The sequence below is a fragment of the Eurosta solidaginis genome, chromosome 1 (genome assembly GCF_040869045.1).
Source record: "Eurosta solidaginis isolate ZX-2024a chromosome 1, ASM4086904v1, whole genome shotgun sequence".
NCBI classification, from domain to species: Eukaryota; Metazoa; Arthropoda; class Insecta; order Diptera; family Tephritidae; genus Eurosta; species Eurosta solidaginis.
In genome coordinates, this window is record NC_090319.1 from 60,918,864 (window position 1) to 60,945,994 (window position 27,131).

Sequence of the window (27,131 nt, forward strand, 5' to 3'; positions counted from 1 at the left end):
CCTTTCCAAATGAACCACTTTCATTTTGGTTCGTGGTTTGCCAATGGTTTGTATGCGGTACACTACATCGTTGATCCGTTTTACAACTTTGTATGGGCCTTCCCAATTACACTGCAATTTCGGGGACAAACCTTTTTTTCATTGTGGGTTGTATAAAAGCACCAACTCTCCTTCCTGAAACCCTTCCGAATTAATTGCTTTATCGAACCTCGCTTTCATCTTGTCACTCATAATCTTTGCTCGTTGCCTTACCAGATCGTGTATCTCTCTCAGCTCTTCTTTCTTCCAAAACACCAGTGGATTTTTTGACCTTTCCCTCCGCATCGGCATCTATCCCATACTTCAAATCAGCTGTCAATCAAAAGTCATTGCCAAAAATTACCTTTGCGGGAGTTTGGGCCGTTGTCTCATGTACTGCCGATCGGTAGGCCATCAAGAATAATGATATGTATGTATCCCACTTCTTATGGTACTTGTCTACTACTTTCCTTAAATGCTCCTCCAATGTTCTATTGAAACGTTCCACCATACCATCGGACTGAGGATGCAATGCAGTTGTCCGTGTTTTTCGAATGCCCAACTTCTTGCACATTTCTTGGAACACAGCTGATCCAAAATTCCTGCTTTGGTCAGAATGTAACTCCATTGGTACACCATAACTTGCAACCCAATTGTTTGTAACCAATTCTGCTACTGTTTCCGCTTCTTGGCTTGGGATTGGGTATACCTCTGGCCATTTACTGAAATAATCCATAACCACCAGTACGTATTTGTTTCCGCGGTTGCTAGTAGGAAATGGACCTGCGACATCCATGGCGATCCTTTCAAATGGTGCACCTGAAATAAACTGGTTCATCTGGCCATGACTTCGTGTTTTGGGCCCTTTCGCTCTGTTGCAAACCTCGCAGTTGGCAATCCACTCGGTGACCGACTGACGGCAACCAACCCAATAGAATCTCTGCTTAATTTTCTCGAGCGTCTTCGTGATTCCAAGATGACCTCCACTTGGATCATTATGCAGCTCGCTGAGCGCGTCAGGAATCCTCTTTCTGGGAACAACTATCAGTTTCTTCTTGCATTGACCATCCTCACTCCCATACTCGATGCAAGCAACCGGATATAAATTCTAAACTGTTCCACTGTGCCCAATATGACTTTGCAATGGGACTCCCTGCTGACATCTCCTCTCTGCTTGGTCTTTCGTTTCGTTCGAGCCCTTGCATAACATGTGACAGATCTGTATCTTCTAACTGACACTTTCTTAGTTGTTCCTTGTCCCATTCATCCGTACACGTTATAGTCATTAGCCGGACATTTATAATGTCTTCTTTAGCCTCGGCCTTTGAACAGTGATTGCATTCCAAACTACATGGTCTTCGTGACATTGCATCAGCATTTCCATGGGTACTACCTTTTCGATGCTCAATGGAATAGTCATAGCTTTGTAGTCGCTCGACCCACCGTGCTAATTGTCGCTCCGTATTACGGAACTGCAGAAGCCATTTCAACGCTGCGTGATCTGTCCTGACGCCGAATCGCTGGCCGTAGAGGTATTTGTGAAAATGTTTAATGCACTCTACCAATGCCAACAGCTCTCTCCGTGTAACGCAATAGTTCCTCTCTGGTTTTCCAATCGAACGGCTGTAATATGCAACTACCTTCTCCTGTCCATCGACCAGTTGTGATAAAACGCCTCCTATATCATATCCACTCGCATCTGTATCTAGAATAAATGTTGCTCCTGGAATCGGATATGCCAACATTGGGGCAGTGCACAAACGCTCCTTCAATGTTTGGAAAGCCACTTCTTGCTCCTTCTTCCATTCAAAAGCTTTAGTTTTTCTTGTAATCTCATGGAGGCTATGGGCTATGCTGGGAAATTTTGGCACAAATCGGCGGTAATATGTGCACAGCCCAAGGAAACTTCTCAATTCATGCAGGTTCAGTGGTCTTGGCCAATCCTTTACCTCTATCTTTTCATTCGCAGTACAGATGCCTTCTGTCGTTACCTTGTGACCCAAATAATTTACTTCCTTTTTAAACAGCGGACACTTTTTGGGACTTAGTTTCAGACCAGCGCCAGCTATTCTCTGAAAAACTTCCTCTAAGTTTTTAAGATGTTCATCAAAATCCTTGCCCAATACGATGATGTCGTCCAGGTACACCAAGCATGTTTTCCAATGTAGTCCTTTCAATACCTGATCCATGAGTCTCTCAAAAGTAGCTGGTGCATTACATAGTCCAAAGGGCTTTACTGTAAATTGCCAAAGACCATCTCCGACGCTGAAGGCTGTTTTCTTTTTGTCTTCCTCCTTCACTTCCACTTGCCAGTAGCCGCTTTTCAAGTCCAGTGTGGAAAACCATTTCGTACCAGAGAGCGAGTCCATAGTGTCGTCAATTCTTAGCAATGGGTAGCTATCCTTTTTCGCAGGCATGCTTAACCAACGAAACGATATCATTTCGTTACGATAATCAACGTTAATAAACGAAACGATGTCATTTCGTTTCGTTTATTAACGTTAAGATCGTCAAATTAACGAAATGATTTCGTTTCGTTTTCTGCCATATCAAAACGAAATCAAATCGTTTATGTTGATTATTAATTTCAAACTATGCTGGCAAAGCTGATTGATGGCGGAGTCATTAAAGGTGAAAGCATTAGCCAAGCTGATTGCAACTTTTCTCATGAATTTTGACAGTACGAACATTTCTCAGAGTATTTTTGACATTACCACCAACGAATTACACAAACAAATTACATAGAGTTTGTGTGTGTATGTGCGCTCGTTGTTGCCACCTTACGGCTTCACCATGGCTATAGCATTGCCAGCACAATTCAAACATAAAGTATCACGTTTTCGTTAACGTTTTTAACGTTAACGAAAGCTTTTCGTTTCGGTTAAAAACGAGATACAATTTATCTTGATAATTTCTTTATCGATAATATTTCGAAGTGTTTCAACGGAAACGGTGGAAATTTTTTGATAAACGATTAGCTTAACGTTAAGGTGCATCCCTGCTTTTTCGTAACGTCATTCAACTTCCGGTAGTCCACGCAAAACCTCATTTTTCCATCCTTCTTCTTTACAAGTACTACCGGTGAGCTCCATGTACTAGCTGATGGTTCGATGACACCGCTGTCGCTCATTTCTTGTACGATCTGACTCACAACTTCCCGCTTCGCCAGTGGAACACTACGGGGTGCTTGACGTATCGGCCTCGCGTTTCCAGTGTCAATTTGATGTTTCACAACATTGGTGCGGCCTGGTTTGGAACCATCCTGGTCAAATATGTTTGCGTACTTTAGGAGCAGTTGTTTTGCCTTACTCTGATATTCTTCCTCTAGTCCCTCCGTCTATGCTATGATGTCATCTGAAAGATCAATATTGCTAGTTGAAACCTCTTCCTGGAGCTGTTCACAATTGATTATTACTTCAGCCTTTTGGCATCTTCCCAAAATAGCTCCTCTGGTCAGTTTGAGTGGTGACTTGAACTCATTGAGTACCCTTACCGGGATACGTCCATCATGTTTTGTTATAGCCAGGGTTTTTCCTACAAGTATGTTCGGTGTTGATTTGTTTGCTGCCTCGACAACCCACAATTTGTTTGTCCCACAATCTCCATCAACCTTTGCCCAGATGACAGCTTCGGATTTTGGTGGTATTTGCTGACTCTCTTCCACCAGCACTCGTTTACTGCTGTAGCCTCTTTCGTAGCCGAAATTAAGTGGCACATCCATGTTCTTATATCGCATCGTCTTGCTTTGCATATCGATCTTGATGCCTAGGTCGATTAAGAAGTCCACTCGAATTATGATTTCATCAACAAGCTCTGCCACTATAAAATTGTGTAGTACCGTGACGTTCCCAATTGCTACTTCACATGCTACTTCTCCAATTACCTGGGTGTCCTCTCCCATGGCTGTAAGTAATTTTTCTCCAAACAATGGTCTTGTTGACTAAATCTGATCGAATGATGGAATGAGATGCACCCGTATCTACAGTCAGTAAACGTTCCTTTCCATCCACATGTCCTCCGACAGTAAGATTGCTTGACCTTCTTCCAATTTGCGAGATAGAGATTATGGGGCATTCAATTGAGGGAGCCAGCTGTCGCCCCTTGCGGCTGACTCGCTTTAGTTTGACGATTGGGTGGATTTGGAGATTTACTCATCTCCTTCAGCTCTGCGTTTACGGCCACCCACATTGCTGGAACTGCCATTTATAAAACTCTGAATCTTTACCCTTTCAGTGTATTCCACAGGAGCGTCCGCATTTGCAAGATGAGCCAATCTTTCAATGTCTGCAGCAAACTCCTGCAAAGTCTCGTTAGATTTTTGGTAGCGGTTTTGCAATTCTTTTTGGTAGATTTGTTTCCTGTGTTCGCTTCCGTAACGTCGTTCTACAGCAGCCATCAATGCTTCATAGTTGTTCCGCCCTCCTTCGGGAATCGTCTGTAGGATTTCGGCTGTTAGCCTCTTCAATGATACGAATAGAGCTGCAACTTTATCTGCAGCATTCCAGTTGTTCAGTGCTGATGTCTTCTCAAATTGAAGCTTAAACACCTAGAAAGGAACAGATCCGTCAAAAGATGGAGTTTTTACCTTCGGATTGCTTGCTGATACAGCTGAGCAATTTAGTTGCAACTCCTGTATACGACCTCTCAAAGCATCCATCTCGGCCTCGATTTTTTTCCTCAAACTGCGTTATTTTCTCGTCCATACGCGCTTCGAGTTTTGATGATATACGCGCCTCTTGCGCTTCGAGTTGTACTGTTATGCGTGTCTCTTGTTCTTTCAGTTGTGCTTCCATCTTTGATGTAATCTGTGTCGATATTTCTGAAATACGCGTTTCCTGTGCTTCAATCTTCGATGTTATGCGTGTCTCCTGCGATTCCAGTTGAGATGCCATATATGTTTTCTGTTCTTCCAGTTGAGTTTCTATCTTGGATGTTATACGTGTCTCCTGTGATTCCATATATGTCTTCTGTTCTGCCAGTTGAGATGTTATATCTGTATTATGTACTTCGAGCTGTGTTGACATATCGGTTGATATTTGTGACGACATTTGCTTCAGCACTGCTAGTATCGCGTTAGTGTCTACACTCGCCAATGGATTCGGAGTCTCTATCTTCTCCTCCAATTTAGTCGCTGGCTCTTCCACATCAGGATAAAAGACATACTCATCCACATCAATTCCTTCCAACTCCATTACCTCTCGTATCCGTGCTTGAAGTTCGATCTTATTGCCGGTTGTATTCAATCCACGGCTGTCCAACTTCTTCTTCAGTTGCTGGATTCTCAATTCACTCAACTTTGCCATGTCCAAGTTGTACTCGCAATCTTCGAAATTTATTCAACAATTCCTCTTCTGACACCAATTGTAACGAATTTACTGCAATTCCCCTTATTTGCAATCTTCTGCTAACGTTCGAATCACTAAACTGTTGAATAAATAACTCCACTATTCAATAATGCAAAATGACTTTTATTAAAGTTCTTCACAATAACACTACTATTGCTCGCCAGATAGCGTCTTAAATAAAACTGATTGTCGCGCCTCTACCGTTGCCGCCTTTTATACTGTCTGCTTTCCTCGTTGCATAGTTCTACGCTTTTCCAGAATTTACTTAGTTACTGCTATATAATTATAACTACAGATGCACGTGTATAGCTCTCATATGCGCGTGTATTTGTGAGCGACACTTCCACAATTATAATTGCATACTTTTGGGAGCATCTCAAATAAGATATCTGCATGTGTTTGTGCGTCTCTTCTCTGCTGCGTGTACGTACATCAGTGTAGACATAATGATTGATTTATTGATGTGCAGACAAGTCACTGCTTAGCATCGGCTTAGAGATAATAGTTTCCCTTAGTGTTGCTAATAATCGTCACAATATTTTAGTACAAATTGGCGGCACTTCACCTATATGTTTTAAGCCGACTCCGAACGGCATCTGAAAGGTAGATGCATTTTCGCTGAGAAGCTTTTTATGGTAGATATACATTCGCCATACTTGCAAAAAACCACTACCGAGAGGCGACTCCGCTTACAAAAACTGCTTTCTAATGTAGTTGATGAGGTTTTTACCGAGACTTGAACCCATGACTCCTTACGTGACAAGCGAGCACGCTACTAATGAAGAAAATTTACGTCGTATTCAAACTCAGTGCACTCAAATCTTTGGCAGAAGTCCCGCAGTTGTAAATGAATGCATCAAACATCGATATTTGAGGCATGAATTGGAGCTATACTAAATCATTTATACTGATGAATGTTTATTTCTTTTAGCGCGTGTAGTTTCCCATACTTTATTACTCCCTTTGTACCACTTTTGTATGCATATGGTTCTATTAATGCCGAATGCATACAAAGGCACTAGAATATGTATACATCCATTCGTATGTTCCATACATACGAAATCACTAAACCCTGCATTGATCAATGGGAATTTATTCTACATACATATGTAATTGCAATAACAATAACATTGATATGATGAGAGATGGCGCAAGTTGAAGCCATCAACTTGAATTATATGGACCATTAATACACGCACAACTCTAACCGTTTCGGTTGAACCAAACCATCCTGAAAATTGACTTCACAACAGTTCAATGACGGCAAAGCATCATTGGCCAAAAGGTCGACGGTCGTCATTTAACCTCGACATATTTCCAGTTTATTACTTCAAGGCCTGGTTTTTCAGTACAAGTTCAACTCAGTTTGTCAGTTAAACTACGCTTAAACTTATTCTGCAGTTTTTCAGTCTACTCTAACTGAAGTTTAAGCTGAGCTTAAGCGGTCGATCTGGCTGGGTTAAACTCTAGTTAACCTATCGGTGATTTCCGTTCGTTCGAATATACCCAACAAGCATTTCGGCTTGAGTACCATTAAAGCTCATGTTGATAACTAGGCATACTTCTAAAATCTCAAGAGTTGTTTCGAAACAGTGGCTCAACTCAGTAAAAGAGGTAATTTTTTATAAAGCAAAAAATGCTATTACTTAAGTTGGACAAATTTAATTAACAACTTGTGGTTCTTTAACTGGACTCAAATGTAAGATTCCATACTACAGTTTTTTCACGAAAATAAAATGAAATATATATAATTTAAAAAATAAATGAATGTGGCTCGCTAACCTCCGAAGAGATATTAGGCGGAACTTCTATTCCAATTTGCGTCGTGCTCCATTTAATTTTTCCTGCAAATTGGCCGGACGGGGACCTACTTGTTTTATGGCGACTCCGAACGGCATCTGCTAGGCAGATTAGTTTTCACTGAGACCTTTTCATGGCAGAAATACAAACGGAGTGCTGGCGAAACACTGCCGATGGGCAATCCCGCTTAGAAGAAGTGGGTTTTAATTGAAAAACCTTGTTTCTAAAATTTTGATGTTGCTTTGCCCGGGGCATGAACCCAGGATCATCGGTGTGGTAGGCGGAGCACGCTACCATCATACCACGGCGGCCGCCTATATTATTTATTTTTGGTTACTTACGCCTCATTATTGCTATCAATTAGGTGTTTATTTCTAAAAATAAATAGCTATTTGCTTTTAAGGTGGAGATCTTTTTTCAACTCAACTCGATATCCAATGTAGGATATTAACTGGAGACACTTGTTGAATATTCATTTGAGAACTGTACATTTCTCAAGATCTCTCGAAATTAGGATATTAATTGGAAAATATTAATAACGTTGGAGATCAACTCGAAAACTTTTAATTTTACAAAATTTCTCAATGGTTGGATAGTGATTGGAGAATGAAGTTTGATATCAACTCAAGAACTATATGGCTTAAGAATAATTAAATAATGATGTTTGATATCACTTCCGGAACTATATACATATATAATTTCGCTGGAGAATTTTTTTCCATGTTTGTTGGGTAAACAAAATCCAGGGGGTGATTTCACGTTCTATGAATTAGTGAAGTGAAAGCAGTTTTCACCACTACAGCTGATATGCGATTCAGTTTAAAAAAAAAAGTGATATTTACTATCAAATTTTTTTCATTTAACGAATATTTTTTCGCCGTTGAATTTGCCAGTGAAAAATCTATATATGTACATATATACATATATAAAAGAAAGTGGTGTCAGTTACACTATTTATAACTAAAGAACGGATGAACTGATTTGGCTGAAAATTGGTGCGAGAGGTAGCTTAGAACCAGGAAACGGGCATAGGATACTTTTTATCCCGTCTGGATGGTTTTCGGAATCCATCCGGGATCCCGTCGGGGTCATTTCGGGACTATTTCAGGATCATTTTGGGACTCATCCGGGATCAATTTGTATAGTTTTCGGGATCCGTCCGGGATCCCGTCGGGGTTATTTTGCGACTATGCCAAGGTAATTTGGGGATCCCTCCGGGATCATTTCTGGATGGCTTTCGGGATCCATCCGGGATCCCGTGAGAGTTATTTCGGGACATTCTCGGTATCCTTCCAGGATCATTTCGACACTATTTCGGGATCATTTGGGAACCCTTCGGGCATCATTTCTGGATAGTTTTCCGGATCCATCCGGAATCCCGTGAGGGTTATTTGGGGAGTTTTCCTCCGGAAGCATTTCTGTATGGTTTTCGGGATCCGTCCGCGATACCGTCGAGGTCATTTCGTGGCTTTTTCTGGATAATTTCGAACATTTGGGGATCCTATCAGGTTATCAGCTCATTTAGTTATTTTTTTTTTTACTCTGTTGCAAAACTGAAATATATTAGACAGACAATTTTTTTAAACAATTAACTTGATAAACAGGTTAACGTGAATAGCCCATATATTTTATTTTCTTCTTGCGGACGAGGCCGCGGGAAGAGGCTAATATAATATATATATATAGTAGTGATAAAGAGTGATGCATACCACTAGAGGTAAACCCACTTCTTGAGAATGGGCCATATCCTACGAATAAGAATAGATACAAGAATACAGATAAGGGTAGAAAAAGCATAGGAATAGGAAGATGAAGAACGCATAGGAGAAGGAAAAGCGAACGGAAACGTAAATTAAAAAGTATAGGGAAAAGGAAATGGAGAAGAGTAAGAGATCGGGAGGGCGAACGCGAGAGAGGGACTGAAAAGAAGAGGGATAAAAACATGGAAGAGAAGGATGGGGGATGGAAACGTAAAGGAGAAGAAAAGGAAAAGGAGAAGGGGAAGGAAAAAGGAAACGATAAGAAGGGAAAGGAAAAGGAAAAGGGGAAGGAAGAGGGAAAAGAAAGGGGGTGGAGAGGAAAGGCGGAGGGAGAGGGGGAGGCCGAGGGGAAGGGTAATGAGAGGGAGGGAGATAAAAAGACGGAGAAGAGGAAGAGCCATAAGAATAAGGCTAAAGAGATGCCAAATTCCCAAAAAAACAGTAATAAATTAGACGCACTAATTGCCAAAATTCTTTTAAAAGTTTTTTATTATTTACTAGGAGATCCACTGATATGGGCTATGGGCTTTCTGACTTCGGACACTCTAGCCTCCGACCTTATCCCTGACAGGTCGGACTATTGTATGCCGATAACTGCTCCCTGTTCAACTTTTAACACAGTCATTCCCCGGGAGAGGAATGAGAAATAGGACTCATCCGGGGAGAGGACCGGTTTACTTGTTCACGGATGGGTCGAATATGGATGGAAAGGTTGGGGTCTTTTGTCAAGTGCTAAATGTAAGCCGCAAATTTAAGTTGGCTGGTCACTACAGCATCTGACATCCTTTGCTCTGAAAGCAATGGAGAAGATTGTAGAGCACGAGATTGGATCAAAGGCTCTCGATAGGATACCACTACATCGAGATCAGCATGCGTATAGGACAGGCAGGTCGACAGAAACTGCATTGTATCAGCTGTCCACAGAAATTCAAAGTGCGTTCGAATGCGGGGAGGTTGCGCTATGCGCATTTTTGGACATAGAGGGCGCATTCGACAACACGGCCCACGAGAGTGTGAATGGGGCACTCGAGAGAAGGTCCGATCCACATGTGGATAAACGCCCTACTACGTACGAGGATTAACGAAACCTCGAGTGGGGACGGTACAGTAGAGATCAAGACAACGAAGGGATGTGCATAAGGGGGCGTCCTGTCACCCTTTCTGTGGAGCCTGGTAGTAGATGAACTTCTACAGAGGCTCTTAGAAAACGGAATCCGATGCAAGGTACGCGGATGTTATTGTTATAATTGTAAGAGGCAGATTTGAGAGCACCCCTTGCGACATAATGCATTGAGGTTAACGAAAGAATGGTGCACTGAGGTAGGGCTAAGCATCAAACCTAACAAGACAGCCATTGTGCTCTTCACCAGGAGAAAAAACTGATAGGGATGAGGCACATCGCAATGGATGGGGTACAGTTGGAGCACACGACTGAGGTGAAATATTTGGGAGTCACGTTCAACTCTAAGCTCTTATGGAGGAAGCACGTCGACAACACGATTTAAAAGGCCACAAGAGCAATAATGGTGTGCAGACGTATTCCAGGAAGATCCTGGGGATGCATCCCAAAGATCCTAAGATGGATGTACACTACTATAGTTAATCCTATCATAGTGTATGGAGCAGTTGCGTGGGCATGAATGACAACCATGGTGGCCGTACAAAAGTCACTCACGAAGCTTCAACGCTTGACATGTGTCTGCAGTATGGGAGCCATGCGAACATGCCCGACGGCGGCAATAGAGGTACTGTTTAAGTTAACGCCTCTACACATAATAATTGAACGGCAGCCAGGAGTACTTTAGTAAACATAGCTAAAAAGGGATGTGGAAGAGGCAAAGGGATACAGTCACGGAACATGGGATCTGTAATACCCCTATTTTATAGATGAATTGTAATTGCTTACCAACCAGAAGTTGCGAAGAATGCAGGAGAAGATGCGCGGTAGTTTTCAGGAACGGATCCAAGGTTCCACCTTTAATTGCTGGAGAATGTTGCGAACTAGTCGCGTTGTTCGGGTACTGCGCCCATTTCCACATTAAAAGAATGTTGGTTTGGTTTTAATAAAACTGTGGATTTAATCACGCTCAAAGTTATAAACTTTACAAATTGTATTTGTCTTATCGGTTTTCAATGGGCCTTTTCCCAGTACAATTTAATAGAACTTCTCTATAATTTAAGTGTTAACCAAAAACTTGACCGCTCACACGAAAAAATGGAAAATTATCTATATCTATTTTTGCATGCACGGTTGCATTATACACGATAGGAATGTTGTGAAACATCAGCTGACTGATTTGATGTGTTGAGATTATTTGGCTTGAGCTTAGGGCCCCATTACATCACCCTCCTTTGGAAAAAAAGGAGTCGACAGGGTGATCAAGTCTGTCGACTTCTTTTTTGCTCAAAGTTTACGAAAAAGTAAAATGGGAATATTTTAAATGATGAAAATCTAATATTTATCAGCTTATGTTTCAATTTGCAGTTTATGAAATTAGTTTATATGTAAAATACTTAACGATAATTAAGTTTATTTATACAATATTATTAAATTTATTTAATATTTTATATGTAAAATAATTTTAATGAGTGATAATTAAATTTCTTTATACAATGCAATATGCAAATATTAGGAATATGTTTTAATACGTATGTGTATGTAAAGTTTTAGAATGATTCATTTCATTATGGTTTTTTTTTTGTTTTTTTTTTGTTTTACATCTAAATTTGTAATTTTTTGTTTTACATTTAAATTTGTATTATGTTTGTAATTGTATTATTTTTGTTCTGCCTTCTTGGCTGTTTGAAAAGAATATTAATATATGAATATAATATAAACAAGTAGTTATTAATGTATTTTAGTAATTCTATTTTTGTGTACAATTTTTTCTTTTCTCGTAACTTCATCACAAATAGTTACATTAGGTTCGTTGATTTTAGTTATAGTAAACGGACCTTGATATATATTCTCCTGTTTGTGGTGGGGTTCTTTCTGTAAAATTACTTTATCTCCGATTTTTATAATTAAAGGTCGTGCAGTTTTATCATATAGATTTTTACTTTGTAACTTGTTTTTATTAATTAGGTTTTGTGCTATTTTGTGCGTTTTCTGCATCCTAAACTTAACTTCTTTGGCATAGTTTTCGACGTTATAGATCGGGTCAATTTTTTCTTTACTCAATTCATTTGGCAAAGTTGCCTTTTTCCCAAAAACTAACTCGAAAGGCGAAAATTGATTGTCGAAAACTGTGCTACTCGTAGTATTGTGTAGGAAAGTAAAGTATTTTAAATAAACATCCCAATCAGATAACGTATCTTTCAAATATGCACGTAAGTATTCATTAAAGACTCTATGATTACGTTCGATCGTTCCAACAGTTTCATGATGGTATGCAGGTGAAAAATTATGTTGAATATTTAAAAGTTTAGTTAATTCTTCGAATAATTCATTTTTAAATTCAGTACCTAAATCTGATTTTATGGCATTCATTGTGCCGTATGTTAAAATGAATCCTTCAAAAATAGCTGAAGCGATTGTTTTTGCCGATTTGTCTGGTACAGCGACTGTTACCAGATATTTAGTCATGTCGCAAATCATGGTAAGTGCGAACTTGTTACCATATTTGGACTCAGGTAGGGGTCCTATTGTGTCAATTACTAGTATATCAAATGGTTTACAAGGAGTTGGTGTTAAAACTAGTTTTTCTTTTGTTTTAGGTTTAACCTTGTTTAAGAGACAATCCTTACAATTTTTGATATATTTCGATATATCGCGAGTCATGTTCTTCCAATAAAATTTTGTTCGCAATTTTGCGTAAAGTCTTTTCATTCCGCAATGTCCACCGGAAATGGGATCATTATGGTAAATTTTCATAAGTTTTAATTTTGTATCTTCATCTGTTACTGTCTCCACTGGATCTGTTAGTATAATTTCTAATGATTTTAAAATTTTATTTCCAATATTTTTGAAATTCGTAATAGTATAATGTTCGAACATAATATCGTTTTTAGGCCATTCAATCTTCTTAATTTTGCGTTTGCCGGCTTCTGATTCAAGCCTCGAAAGTAATTTCTCTAAAGTCATTATTTCGTTAACAAGCTCAAAACTAAGTAACTCGAGTTTCTTATGTTTAATATGCGCAAAGATTCTTAAGTTTGTTGTTTTATTATTTTTATCGTACGTAATTACAGATCTTACTCGTGGGATATTTTTTGAAAAATTGAATGAAAATTTGTCGTAGACGTGTAAAGTAAGTTGTTTTTCGTCGGTTTTGTCTGTTTTCCTATGTAAGTTTTTGTCGATTGCCTTTTTCGTCATGGCTCTTGTCTGTACTGCCAAAATTTGTTTATTAGCTTCTTTAATCTCATCGATTGTTATACGCGATAGTGCATCAGCACAAACGTTTGATTTACCTTTTATATATATAATAGTAAAGTTATATTCAGATAGTTCCAGTCTTATTCTTGAAAGTTTTGAAGATGGGTCTTTCATTTTGAATAAGTATACTAGAGGTCTATGATCTGATTTTACAATGAAATGGGTGCCATAAACGTATGGTCGAAATTGCTTGATTGCAAAGTAAATAGCTAAAAGCTCTAATTCTATAATGGGTTTTTTCTGTTCTGCTTTATTAAATGCTTTACAAGCGAAACAAATTGGTAAATCACTACCTTGCTGTTCTTGACTTAAAATAGCGCCACATCCAGTTGTGGAAGCATCAACTGTAATAATGAATTGTTTAGTGAAATCTGGATATTGAAGTAATTTTGGTGAAAGTAACGCTGCTTTCAAAGATAAAAATGCCCTTTCGCATTCAACATCCCATACAAATTCAACTCTTTTTCTGCTTAATCGGTTTAGAGGCGATGCCAGAGACGCAAAATTGGGTATAAACCGTCTGTAATAATTTGCAAACGCGACGAATCGTCGTACCGCGTCTTTGTCAGTCGGTTTCGTATACTTTTTAATTGCGTTTATTTTAGAGTCGTCTGGCAGCAAACCTTTAGCTGAGCATTTATGACCTAAAAATGTGACTTCTGGTCGTAAAAAGTTGCATTTATTTGGGTTAAGTTTGAGATTAAAAGATCTACAAGTATCGAAGACTTTTGAAAGATTTTTAATGTGGTGTGCTTCGCTACACCCTATGACGATAATATCGTCGACGTATAAGAATGCGACATTGGGTGGTATACCCGAAAAAGCTATGGTCATCATTCGCGAGAATGAATTAGGTGCTATATTTAAGCCGAATGGAAGCACTTTCCATCTAAATGCGCCACGATCAGTGCTGAAAGACGTAATGTCACGAGAGTCAGGATGCAAGGGGATTTGATGAAATCCTGAAAAAAGATCTAATGTGGAAAAATACTTTGCTCTACCGAGATTGTCTAAAATGTCGTCAACTCTAGCTAGTGGGAATTTATCAGCAATGAGTTTTTTGTTTACCGCGCGAAAATCTACGCACATACGGTATGCTTTTTGACCATTAGTATCTTTCTTTGGGACTACAATCAAAGGACTATTGTAATTCGAATAACTGGGTTCAATCAAATCATTGTCTAACAATTTATTTACTTGGCGATTTATTTCTTCACGTTGAGAATATGGCAATCTATAGTTTTTAACATATACCGGTTCGTTGTCTGTCAACCTTAATTTTTGCTCGTAAAAGTTAGTTAAAGTCATTTTGTCCGTGTCAAGAGCGGAAATGTCGGCATAATCTATGCAAAGGTCAATTAATTTACTTGGAGCATGTTGAGGTATTTGATTTTTTAAAATCGAAATTAGTTTTTTCGTACGTTTGTCTTCTTTTTCTGTCTTGTTAATTGTATAAACATTATAGTTCGAAAGTTTTTCTGTCCTAATACTTTTTCTTTTCACATACTTTGTATCATCCGTGGTGTTAATGACTTTGATTATTGGGTTACTGGAATTAACAATGCACCTAGCTGTGAAAACACCTTTTTCGATTTCCTACGAGTCCACGAAAAGTGGCTCGGGTGAATTTCCTAAATCAAAAAGTCTGAATATTTCGCATCTTGGTGGAATGATACAACTGTCGCTTTCTGTGCCGTGTAGGATTGGTATCGCGACTTTTTCATTACCTACCCAAAAGGAAATACTATTTCTTTCATAATTAATAATGCATTTGTTAATTTTCAGAAAATCTTTACCCAGTATGCCATCGGATGGAATATTAAAGTCTTCATTTACTACGTGTAAAGTATGTTTAATAGAAAAGTTTGAAAAATTTAAATTTGCTGTAATTTTACCTAAAGTGGAAACTGAATTAGAAGTAACACCGGTAATGTTAATAATGTCGTTCGTATTTAAGGAGATATTTCTGTCTAGACATGATATTTTTATTAAGGAAATGTCGGCTTGAGTGTCTACTAGGAAAGAACAAAATTTTTGTGACTCGTTTAGTTGTAATTCTATAAAATCAGAGTAATTTAAATTTAAACAATAGATGGCTGTTGGTGAGGGAAGTTCGCTTACTGGCTTAGTTCGTCCTCCCTCAGTGTTCGCTCCTGAGGGGCGCTGGCGTTTAAAGCGCGAACGTTTGCGTTTCGACCTCTACCATTGGCTGATCTCGAATTGTTGTTTCTATTGTTACTATTGTTTGGATTAGAGTTGGTATTTGGACGCGCATTATTATTGTGATTATTTTGATATCTATTTCCGTGATAATTCCTGTATCTTTGATTATAATTACCGTTATAATTACTGTTGTGTGAAAATGAACTGTTATTATTTCTATAACCAGTATAGCCGCGGTTTGGGTAAAAACCTCGATAACTACCACGTGAATTTCTAAATGTACTGTTACCACGTGATCGAAAAGCTAAGATCTGACGTTCAGTTACTTCGTTGTTTTGTTCTACAATTAATTTTGCTACTACGTCCTTCGGATCAGTAAATGCCGTTGAGGCTAAAATGGTTTTTACTAAATTGGATTTTGCATTTAGACGACACACGTTAACAGTTTGTTCGACTGCCATTTCATGAGCTTTCGTTTGAGTGATCCCTTCAATAATAAGAGACCGCTCAAGCGAGTCAGCTAAATCTTCAACTTTTTTGGCAAAATCTGTATAATTGTTACCGCTAACGTGCAACGCTGCAATTCTCCCTGCTACAACTTTCGAGTTGTCTGGTTTGATCCTATTACGTAGAGCTGTTTTAATTTCGTTAATTGAAGTTACTTGTGTTGGTATTGCTTCACGAGCTTTACCCTCTAATTTTGATTTCAAGAACGCTATAAAAGTATCAGTTAAATCTGCAGTAGCGAATTGTTCTAGTAATGCAATTTTGTCTATAAAAGAATCAAGTGCCAGTGGATCACCACTGTAGTTTTCTCTAATGGAATTAGCACATGTGTTAATAAAAATTCTCTTTTCCTCTGGAGTTGCCATGATTTGATCGTTAAGATCTGGAGCTGAATTAGCAGAAGATGAGGCAACGTTTGTACTAATTAGATCGTTAAGATCTGGGTTTACGTTAAAAGAAGGGTTAACTAAGTTTGCACTATTTGGATCGTTAGGATCTTGTTTTAAAGTAGAAGAAGTTAAAATTTCACTATTTGAATCGTTAAGATTTGAAACTAAATTAGAAGTTGAATTTTTAATGGAAGAATTTTCGAAACCTGGAAAATCTGTTGATAAAGAAAATCTATTTTCCTGGTTTGTGACTTTTTCGGTCGAAGATGAAGCTAAACTTTCGTAGCTTGAGCCTGATTTATCTGAATCGGATTCTGAATCTGAATTTTTTTTCAATTGTCTACCACTTCTAAGGTTGTACATATGAAATTACTAAATCACTTGTTTGAATGTTGAATTTATATGTGAAGGTGAAGTGTTGAGAGAAAAGAAGAAAAAAATTTTGTAAAGAAATATTTATCAATTGATTAGAAGATTTAATTGAAACTGCAGTAAACTTGTATGAAAAATATTTAGAGTGTAATGGAATTTAAACTTTGCACAAAAGTATGTGTATTAATTGTTAAGTCTCAAGATGTAATCACGGACGCACCGCTTTATTCAAAAAAATCTCAATTGGTTTTTAACAAACCATCGTTTATAAAAAAAATCTCACCTTGTATTAGTTTATTAAGTATGGGTTAATAAGGCTGTCGCCGTTTATTATCCGTGGCAATTGTGAATTATGTCTACTTGGATGATATAATAAAATACAGTTTTGGACTTAAACTCAAAAAATGCATTTAAAATGAAAATGATTATTTACCGATAATATGAAGACAAAATGTTCAGATTTGATTGATGTATGGTCTAATGAATTTCAGGGCGGATACCGGTTGTAAAATAAAAAACTTACACATTCTGAATATTCAAAATTTATTTTATTGACATACCCACGTAAAATACGTGAAAGGCGTTATGAGGAACGCGTGGTCGAAAGGAAAAATCTCAAATGGATGAGAAAATTGGAACGAGAATTATATAATGTAGGTTAAAACGCAATAAATTGAAAAGGTGTCCCGAGTTGGCAATTATAGTTATATGCAAAACCACAATAATATTTAAGATATGTTATATGTTGGGATTACCAAATTCCGCAAAGTACAGTTTGCACAATGACCTGTAAAAATGTATGCATTTTTTCTTACCAAAGAGGCTAACATGTAATAGGATGTCCACGTGACATATGCAATTTGAAACACATGAATGTGTTGCATGTAAAAAAAATATTACCGTACATAATTTTATAAAAATGTATGAATATGCAATTTAGGAATATATTATATATCTATATTTATAATATGTAAAACATGTACGTAAAATGTGTACGTATAGAGATACGTCGGTGGAGCAGTGTCGCAAGTGAAGATTGCTTGTTGGAATGCCGAAATGTAAGCCATATAAAATATGCGTGATTGCTACTGGACGCTGGTACTAAGTACAACAGTAATGAATGATGATGTTGAAATTTCAATTAATGATGGGTGCGATGCAGCAAGATAGATGAAATTGATATTATTTAGAATATGCGGCTTATCGGTGGCAGCGTGGGTTTAAAAATTGAGAAATGGTGGCATACGACGCCATTTTGTGTCTACGAGGCATACCTCGCTGTCGTTTTTCTGCGCGAACGCCCACGTGTATGGATGCCCCTTTTATTTTGTGCTCCGAATTAAATTTCACTAGCGGCTGGCCCGCGCCGCACGGTCGCCATGTAATACCCCTATTTTATAGATGAATTGTAATTGCTTACCAACCAGAAGTTGCGAAGAATGCTGGAGAAGATGCGCGGTAGTTTTCAGGAACGGATCCAAGGTTCCACCTTTAATTGCTGGAGAATGTTGCGAACTAGTCGCGTTGTTCGGGTACTGCGCCCATTTCCACATTAAAAGAATGTTGGTTTGGTTTTAATAAAACTGTGGATTTAATCACGCTCAAAGTTATAAACTTTACAAATTGTATTTGTCTTATCGGTTTTCAATGGGGCTTTTTCCCCAGTACAATTTAATAGAACTTCTCTATAATTTAAGTGTTAACCAAAAACTTGACCGCTCACACGAAAAAATGGAAAATTATCTATATCTATTTTTGCATGCACGGTTGCATTATGCACGATAGGAATGTTACAAAAGTGAAACATCAGCTGACTGATTTGATGTGTTGAGATTATTTGGCTTGAGCTTAGGGCCCCATTATGAAGGAGCAGATTCCACTCATCCAGCTTCCCAGTGATGACACGAGGAAGCTAATTAAGTGTGAGAAGCGCTTCAAAATAGAGCTGGGGACAAGTGTACGTGGAACACCTCCAGAATTGAAGTGCTTCACCAGGAACACTATATATGGTACACCGATGGCTCGAAGACACCGAAGGGCATAGGAACGGGGATCTTCGACCTCCGAACCAAAATGTTCCTACCACTCGGAAAATTTCCGAGTATCTTCCAAGCCGAAATTTTCGCCATAAGCCGGTGTGCAGAGATAAATTTACAGGGCGGATATACAAACGAGAGAATCGCTATACTCAGCGACAGTCAGGCTGCGCTCAAGGCACTATCTTAAGTTGAGATTAAATCATCAACAGTCCTTGAGTGCTTAGAGAGGTTAAACAGTCTAGGGGCCAATAACACCGTCCGTTTAGCCTGGGTACCTGGACACAGGAGTGGATGGTAACGAGCTTGCCAGGTACGCGGCGGCTGACAAGCCAATGGACCCGAGCCCATCATGCCGATAGGGAAGAGTTCAGACAAAAAGGAGCGTGCCTCAGAGAACAACAATGACACGAAAGTCCAGGATAGGAGGGTACAACTCAAAGCGATATAAAGCCATGATTAACCTCCCAAAAAGCAGCCTTAGAATTTTAACAGGCATACTTACAGGTCACTGCAGGCTAAAGATCCACATGCATAAACTATGTGTATCGTCTAGTAGCCTCTGTCGATTCTGTGATCGCGAAGGTGAGACTGCAGAACACATCCTGATGGAAGGCGATGCAGTCGCGAGAGGAAAACTTAGGATCCTAGGATCACCAAAATTAGAAAGTAGTCACATACAGCCTTTGAAGCCGAGAACCGTTCTGGATTTTCTCAGAGAACTCGGTTTGGACGAGGTGTTGTGAAGAGAACGAGGGTACAATAAACCAATAGGTCGCAGTACTTAACCTCACAACATATCTATGTATCTATCTACTGCAGTGTCTTCCCCCTCTCCTTTTCCTTTCCCTGTTCCTTTTCTTCTCCTTTCCCGTGTTTTCCACTCCTCTCTCACACGCCGGCCATCTCCTTCCACACTCTTCCTCACCGTTCGTCTGTCCCTACCGTTCGTCTGTGGCCTACTCTCCCTCTACTTCTCATTCTCCCTCTCCCTATTTTCATCCTTCCCTCTATCCTCTTTCCTCCCTCTTTTGTACATTTAAATAATAAATGGCAATAAATGCACTTACCTATCTCTACCTCTAGATGAGAATTCAAAATCAAATCTTATTGCAAAGTTGAAAATATTTACAACTTTTATTAGTAACATTTTTATTTTGACAGAAAATATCATTTTTTTTACTTACCACAGTGCTCGTTATTATATTTTAACAACGAGTATTGCAAAGAACACGAATCGCCTAGCATGAAAAAGTGATGTGATAAAATGAAAAAATAAATTTCACAGCGAGCATGAATTTTTTTTTTTCACTTCATTGAACGTGAATTGACCCCCAGAGCTGTTGCCATATTTAAAAATTATCTAGATAATAAAAAACTAATGTTGCCGCACAAAAAAGCATATCCCAAAGGCGGCCTTAAACTGTGATTGAAAAACTGGTCAGTAGTTTAAATGGAGTTTAAACTTGACTAGAGTTTAAGCAAACTTAGTTTAAGCTTAGCTTACTTAACCAGCTACTGAAAAACCGGGCCAAGTTGCCCAAACTCTTATCAGTTGATGTATATTGGAACGATTTTCCGTCATCCCTTGTCAAATTTGGTTTTGAGACGGCGTTGTGCCATAATCAGTGTCGGTTTTCGTTCTCATTATTTATATCCTGAAGAAGGAATATATATACATACATTTCGTAAATGCAAATAAATTTTTCAAAACAATGAAGAAAGATCAAAGAGTCCTATTTTATATGTATACGTGCAGACAAAATTCAGGAAAGTGTATTTTTACAAACATACGAACTTTGATACAACATGCATATTTCATGCATGCATAAAGATTTCTCCACTCGGATCCCAATGAAGTCTTTTTCACTAATACAGTACGCATACTTTTTGTATGAATAAATATGTCTTCAATTTAGGAAATATGAATCTTACATACGTTTTCATGCATTCAGCATACATACATCCTGTATGCATACAAGTTATTCCAATTGGGCCGATTCATGATTCGGGATCTGTTTCAAAACTTATATCCTTATTATATCAACAAGTTTGTAAAAATGTTGACAAGTTTATAAATATCATTTTAGTGCAATCATTGAACGTTCCATTCGCTCACCTATGAATCGTGGTGAATGCCATTTGCCGGAGCTAGCCCTTGATGATCCAGACGTTATGAAATACTATCATCAAGTTGAAAAAATTCAATGTGGCAATCCTCTTGATGACTGGGTTACATGTGAGGTAAATTTATATACCGTATATATTAGAAATAAAAAATTAACGTGTGTGTAAGTGTATGTGTAGGCGTCCGAAGTTGTTGTTGTTGTAGCGATTAGAGTTTTACGCCGATCACTTAATCGGCGGCGGCGGCGGCGTAGGCACTATAATATATCGGCGGAGGAGGTGTGAACGGCGCCGGCTTTCTTACTTTGAAAAGCTTTATTTTTCTTTTTAAAAAAGGTTTTGTTTGTATGTACTTAAGGAAATCAACGTATTGGTCATTTCGGAAAGATCCAGGATTTTTACCTCAAAGTCTCACGGATCATTCAACAAATTTTAGGAGTAGCTCCTTGCGGAGGGACTGTCCTTCGTTCACTTACTCCAGGGAGGCTTCGAACCTAGCCCGGTCTAAGGGACTGGTACTGCTGCGTCTGCCGAAAAAAAAATTTAAGTACTTAAAATGGTCATACTTGTTATTGTGTGTCATGCAAAGCGTAGTTTCATCGAAGGAGATGTTCTGGGCTAACTCCTAATACTCGTTGTCGACACGATTTCTTTAAATCATTTGTGGTTCCTTGCTGGTCACGTACAAACGCGACTTACGGTTGCTATTAATGGTTTTTTAATACTCATGACTATAGTGGTATAGTTTTAACGATTAGCATCAACGCTGGCCTATTGTTTATCGCATCTAGTTTTTTGGGCTGTTTTAAGAGCTATAAATCCCGATGTGCGAACAGTCACTGCCACGCCTCCTGGCCCTCACACCACATGCCAACACAGGACCTATGGGACTACGACTTCGAACTCATACCTTTGTCGACGTCACTTTCCCAGAAGCTCCGAAGACTTTCTAACGATTTTTTTTTTTTTTTGTGTTCTTGCGAAGGATAAAACCCCACCTGGTAAATAGTGCCTACGTATTCAACAACAGATGTTTGTATATAGGGCCAAGTGATTTTTCAAACCCTTCTCATACGAACATATATCATCAACTTAAGTATGAGGTGAGAATCATTTCAAAGGAGTGTTTAAACCCCTGGAACGTACTAAATGATTTTGCATCACTGATTTCGCTTATTATTTTAGCCAATCGGTGTGCGAAAAACGGCGATAATCGGTGGCGTATATCTTTAGTGCCGATAAGGCAGTCCCCGAAGATTTTATCGATGTTGATGGTCCTTTGCCGGATACGATCCGGTATGTTCCGATAACAAGCGCCATTAAGGTACTATCCCGACCATCTCGAGAACGATCGGCGTCCAAAGTATTCAAAGATCTTGACAAAATTTTCATCGTAGGCTCTCGTGGTCACTGTGCTCGATCCAAAAGCAGCAAGTAGCATTGATCCTAAAAAGTTTCTAGTATTTGCCAAGATAGAGTTATGTAATAACATAGGGCCTGTCCATATCAATGATTTTTCAGTTTGGTCGTTGAGCCGCTCTGTTTTTTGTTGCAGCCATAAAGACACTCCCCGAGGGTATATCCGACAAAGGACCATCAACATCGATAACACTTCCCAAAACATTCGACGAGTGTCTTTATCGCTGCAACAACTACATTGGACCTTCCAGGCCCCCCTCCCTTGTTCCATGAGGAACTTGGAGTCACCAGAACCTGGACTGCTAAATAAACAGGATTCGGCACGAGCCAGTTGGACCTAACCTAAACTCTCCTGATTACTCGGTGTTTCTAAGGCTATTCCGTTTGACTTAAACTAATGTTATTTAGGTATTCAGTTGCAATGTGGAACCAACGTCCTCCAACACCCATGTCTCTTTGATCCAACCCTATTGAAACTGGCCGCTTTCTTAGACTTGGTAATTTGTGATTTTTAGCACTTATTGGATGAGGCGGAACGCTGTTACAAAAAGAAAAAAAACGACAGCGATACTCTTTCTTGACCAAAATCAGTTTCCGCTGTTCAATAAATAGCAGGGGAATTTGCTGTAGTTTCCTAAGATTCTAAAAAATGCTATTTTTGTAAAGCTCATGGAAACTTGGTACCCAGTGTCTCATAAGCAGCAAAAAACTGTTTAAACAAGTAAAGGTGTCTAAGTTCGGGTGTACCCGAACATTATATACTCAGCGTGAGTTTCAATTGCACATTCCATTTCAGATAAATTACTTTTCTACAAAACATGTGGCGCCGCCCGTTTAAAAAAAATGTCTTCCCATTTCCCCTTACAATAAAACTTGATAAATGAAATATCATTGATTCAAAACTATTCTTAGCTAAGTTATAGCTTATTATTCTATACGGCCCTTTTAAACTTGTTTTATATCTAAGTTGCCGTGGTCTTTAACCGATCCCGTCCATTTGTATTAGAAATATTTTCTACTATAGGGAAAATTTGTGTACCCAATTTTATTACGATCCGTTAATTTTTCTTCGAGTTATGGCTCCCGAAACCCTCACTAGGGTAGTCACCTTGTCGTTGGTGTGAGGGCTTAGCCGAACTCCATAGCGCCCGACTATGAGGCGGACCCGCCCCCATTACACTTCAGAATTTTGCAATTAAATTGTAACGGGCTAACCGGAAACATCGCGGTGATAAATTATTACATGAATAAAGATAAATGTCCGTGTAGCCGCAATTCAAGAACAAAGCTAACTGCCAGACCGGGTTACAACATCCAGTGGCTACCGCCCTGATATACATAAGTGCGCTATTTAGTGGTGAAACCCGTTTTATTCTTCGCGATTTTAACGCACCCCATGATCTCTGGCATCCAGCCTGCTAGCTGACACCAGAGGCAGGGAGCTGGTAAAGCAAAGAGACAATACGATGTTCTGCACGATTAATGGTAGGAAATTGTAACAGATCGCCAGACATGTCCATTTTCAGCGCCTCATAAATTGCGTTGAATTGCAGTCGATGCTTACCTTAGCATTTTACCCCCAGCGGGTTAGGGGGTTAGAATATACCCGCGGTAGGTATGCCTGTCGTAAGAGGCGACAACCTTTTCAGGTTGCCAGCGCAATATATAGCTTCTCCAAACCCAATTGTCAACCTCTCCTTCGAGCGACGAATCCCGTTTCACTAACAGACGAGGCTCTGGCGACCCCAAGCTCCTCATGGAGGAACTTGGGGGTGGCGAGGAAGGGATGGCCTGAAGGTTTAATGTGGCCATATAAATCGTTCCCGAGATGGTCGGGCTAACATCTTAATGGAGCTGTGTTACCGGAGCGTACCGGATCTGTATCCGGCAAAGGACCATTACATCGATAACACTCCCCAAAGCCTTCGGGGAGTAACCTTATCGCTACAACAAGAACAACAACATGAGGCGGAGCTGTTTAGGACTGACATCTACGCCGTTTCGCCACATAGGAGGGAGGCGGGATGTAGGTGACCAAGAACTGCCAACCCTCTAATCCAGGGTGTTATGCGGACCGTGTCTATTGGACGATTTGCAGCCAGGGCATAAATTCGGCTGTATTCGAAGGGAGCCTTCCCGATACCGATGGCCTTACCACAGTAAGGGGCGCTGCTGTGGCGGACGGTTCTTTCCCCGTATATAATACTGGACCGCTGAGCCCGCCTTGTCGGGCAGGTGGTCGTACGACCAAGATGAACGAGTCATTACCTGATTGTAATAAGGACGATAAGAGGACTGAGTCGCAAGCCAAGGACGACAAATACGCATTAAGCTATGCGTCGGACTCGGGGAGCGAGAATAGTGCTGATTCAATGAACACCATGTTGGAGAAGCACACAAATGACAACGGAAGAGAAGAGTGGAGAAGGGTACGGAGCAGAGGAAGTAAAAGAGCTCTCTCGCAGTACCGTGCAGCACTAAGAATTGTACAACGGTTGGGAGCAGTGGTCGACCCAACAGAAGTGGAGCTCGAGCGCTTGGAATGGGCCCATGACGTGGTGGAAGTAGGTCGAAGGCAGTTCAAAAGGTTTGCTGCGAGAAACCCTCGATTCTGAAACCGGTACGAGGAGGAAGAAGCGTCGAATGGCAGAATGAAGAGGCAACGTTCGGCGGAAGGCGACAAGCCTGTTTTCAAGAGGCAGAAAGGACCCAGTCCTAGAGCCGCGAGGCAGGGCAGTCGCATAGACAAGACAAGTAGGCCTAAAGCTGTAAGACAGATGGGCCCCAATAGCGAGGTAGCAACTACCTCGAAAGCTGCGAGTCAGAGGGAAGTTCCAACTACGGAAGTAGGAGATAAGCCAAAGGGAGATAGCCCTAAGACTCCGGCTTTCTCGGAGGTGCTAAAGGGAGTTAACGCTAAGACACCGGCTTTCTCAGAGGTGCCAAAGGGAGATAACACTAAGACTCCGGCTTTTCCCGAGAAGATGAGTGATGTGGCAAAGCAGTCACTGACTGTGGCGCTGGTTGATCGTAGCAGTCCTTTCGGAAAAATGACTGCTGAAAGGTGGAGATCTGTGGAAAGGGAGCTTATTAGCTTAATGCTTAAGATGATGCGGGAACAACCAAGTCAGCCCCTTCCAACCTTTGATTCGGGGGGATGGTATAATGGTGTGAAGATGATAGTGTGCGACAACATCGCGAGCTTGCGGTGGCTGGAGGAAGTGGTTCCAAACCTCCAAAGGCAAGGCACGAACGCGCGGTTTGAGGTGGTGGATTAAGCGCAAATCCCCATGGTACAAAAAGTTAAGGTATGGATACCATGCGTGATGAAGTCGGAGAATACACAGGGACTTCTGCAGAATCGGAATACGAACATACCGACACAGGATTGGAAGGTACTTACTGTATCTCGGCCTACCGAGGAAGGTCGGTTCTACATCTTCCAAACAAAATAAAAATCCTAACACGCTAGAGGTAGGCGAAGTCGAAAAGGACCTCAAAAACCTAAGGGGAAAAGGACAGGTGGAGGTCCCAGACGTCACCATGAAGGTGTTAGAAGAGGACCAACCGCCAAATGGTGCTGTGACTCGCACAGAGGAACACCCGGCGCAACAGTAACGAGAGGCTGAAAGGGGCCTCGAATACTCTAAACCAAAAGGGCAAGGGGAGGACGACGACGTCACGACGAAGGTGCTGGAGGGGGACAAACAGCCCAATGGTGCTGCGAGTCCTACAGATAAACCTCAAACACAGTAAAGTGGCGTCTAGCGAACTCCTCCTAACCCTGGAGGAGTGTTCGTTTGACGTGGTGCTGATCCAGGAGCCGTGGCTCTCATCTGGAGGAAAGGTTTCTGGACTTAGCGCGCGCGGGTTTGGCGTTTACTACGCGCAAACGGAAGGACGGGTGCGAGCTGTAGTAATGGTAAGGAATCAGCTGCATTCATATATGCTGCCTAATTACACTACTGAGGACCTCGTAGTGGTGGCCGTTGAGCAAAAGAATAAGCAGGCATTTTTCCTGGCGTCCTGCTACATGGCCCATGCTGCGGAGGTTCCACCGATGGAGTGCAAAAGGCTAGTACAGGAGGAAGAGCGCAAAGGGCGGTTGGTTATAGGCGCAGATGCAAATGCGCACTACAATGCGTGGGGAGGAGCAGATACGAACAATAAGGCGAATCTCTATTTTCTTACATCCTGCAAACCAATTTGCAGATAGCCAACAGGGGAAATGACCCTACATACATTGGTCCAACATCCAGCAATGTTCTGGATATTACATTGAGCTCCGAGCGTGATATATCAACGTATGATTGGATGGTTCTCGATAGGCCATCCTTCTCCAGCCATGCGTATATCAGCTTTAGCATCCCCCTAAAGAGGGTAGAGAAGGGAGGAACCTTTGGAAACCCTAGGTCAACGAACTGGACTAAATTCCAGAAACAGGTAGAAACAAAAATGGGACAACCCAAAGAGGTTGCCAATGTGGAGGAACTGGAGGAGTCGAAAGAATTCCTAACAAGGACGCTTATGACTGCGTATAACAAAGCTTGCCCTCTAAGAAGATTCAGAGGAAAAGCAAAGCCGCCATGGTGGAGCAATGAGCTGAGTCTTCTAAGAAGACATGTAAAAGAAATGTTTAAGCTTGCAAAGACCGCGGAAAGCGAAGCGTGTCGGGACGAGTTCAGGGATCTACTGAGGATCTACAAGCGTGGAATTTCCAGGGCGAAGAGAATCTCATGGAAAAGTTTCTGTACGGACATAGAGTGCTCCAGCGAAACAGCGCGGTTGAAAAAAGTCCTAGCAAGGGGAATAATAAA

At 40.3% G+C, this 27,131-nt stretch overlaps 1 protein-coding gene across 8 annotated transcripts in view; it reads left to right on the forward strand.

The window, feature by feature from the left end:
* The window catches only part of LOC137254555 (uncharacterized), a 70,710-nt gene that overhangs the window by 18,120 nt on the left and 25,459 nt on the right, over positions 1-27,131 (forward strand). For all 8 annotated transcript variants that reach the window (XM_067792362.1, XM_067792337.1, XM_067792317.1 and 5 more), the window contains one exon: positions 20,859-21,012. In XM_067792362.1, the coding sequence (XP_067648463.1) occupies positions 20,859-21,012 (154 nt within the window). The remainder of the gene's footprint in view (positions 1-20,858; positions 21,013-27,131) is intronic.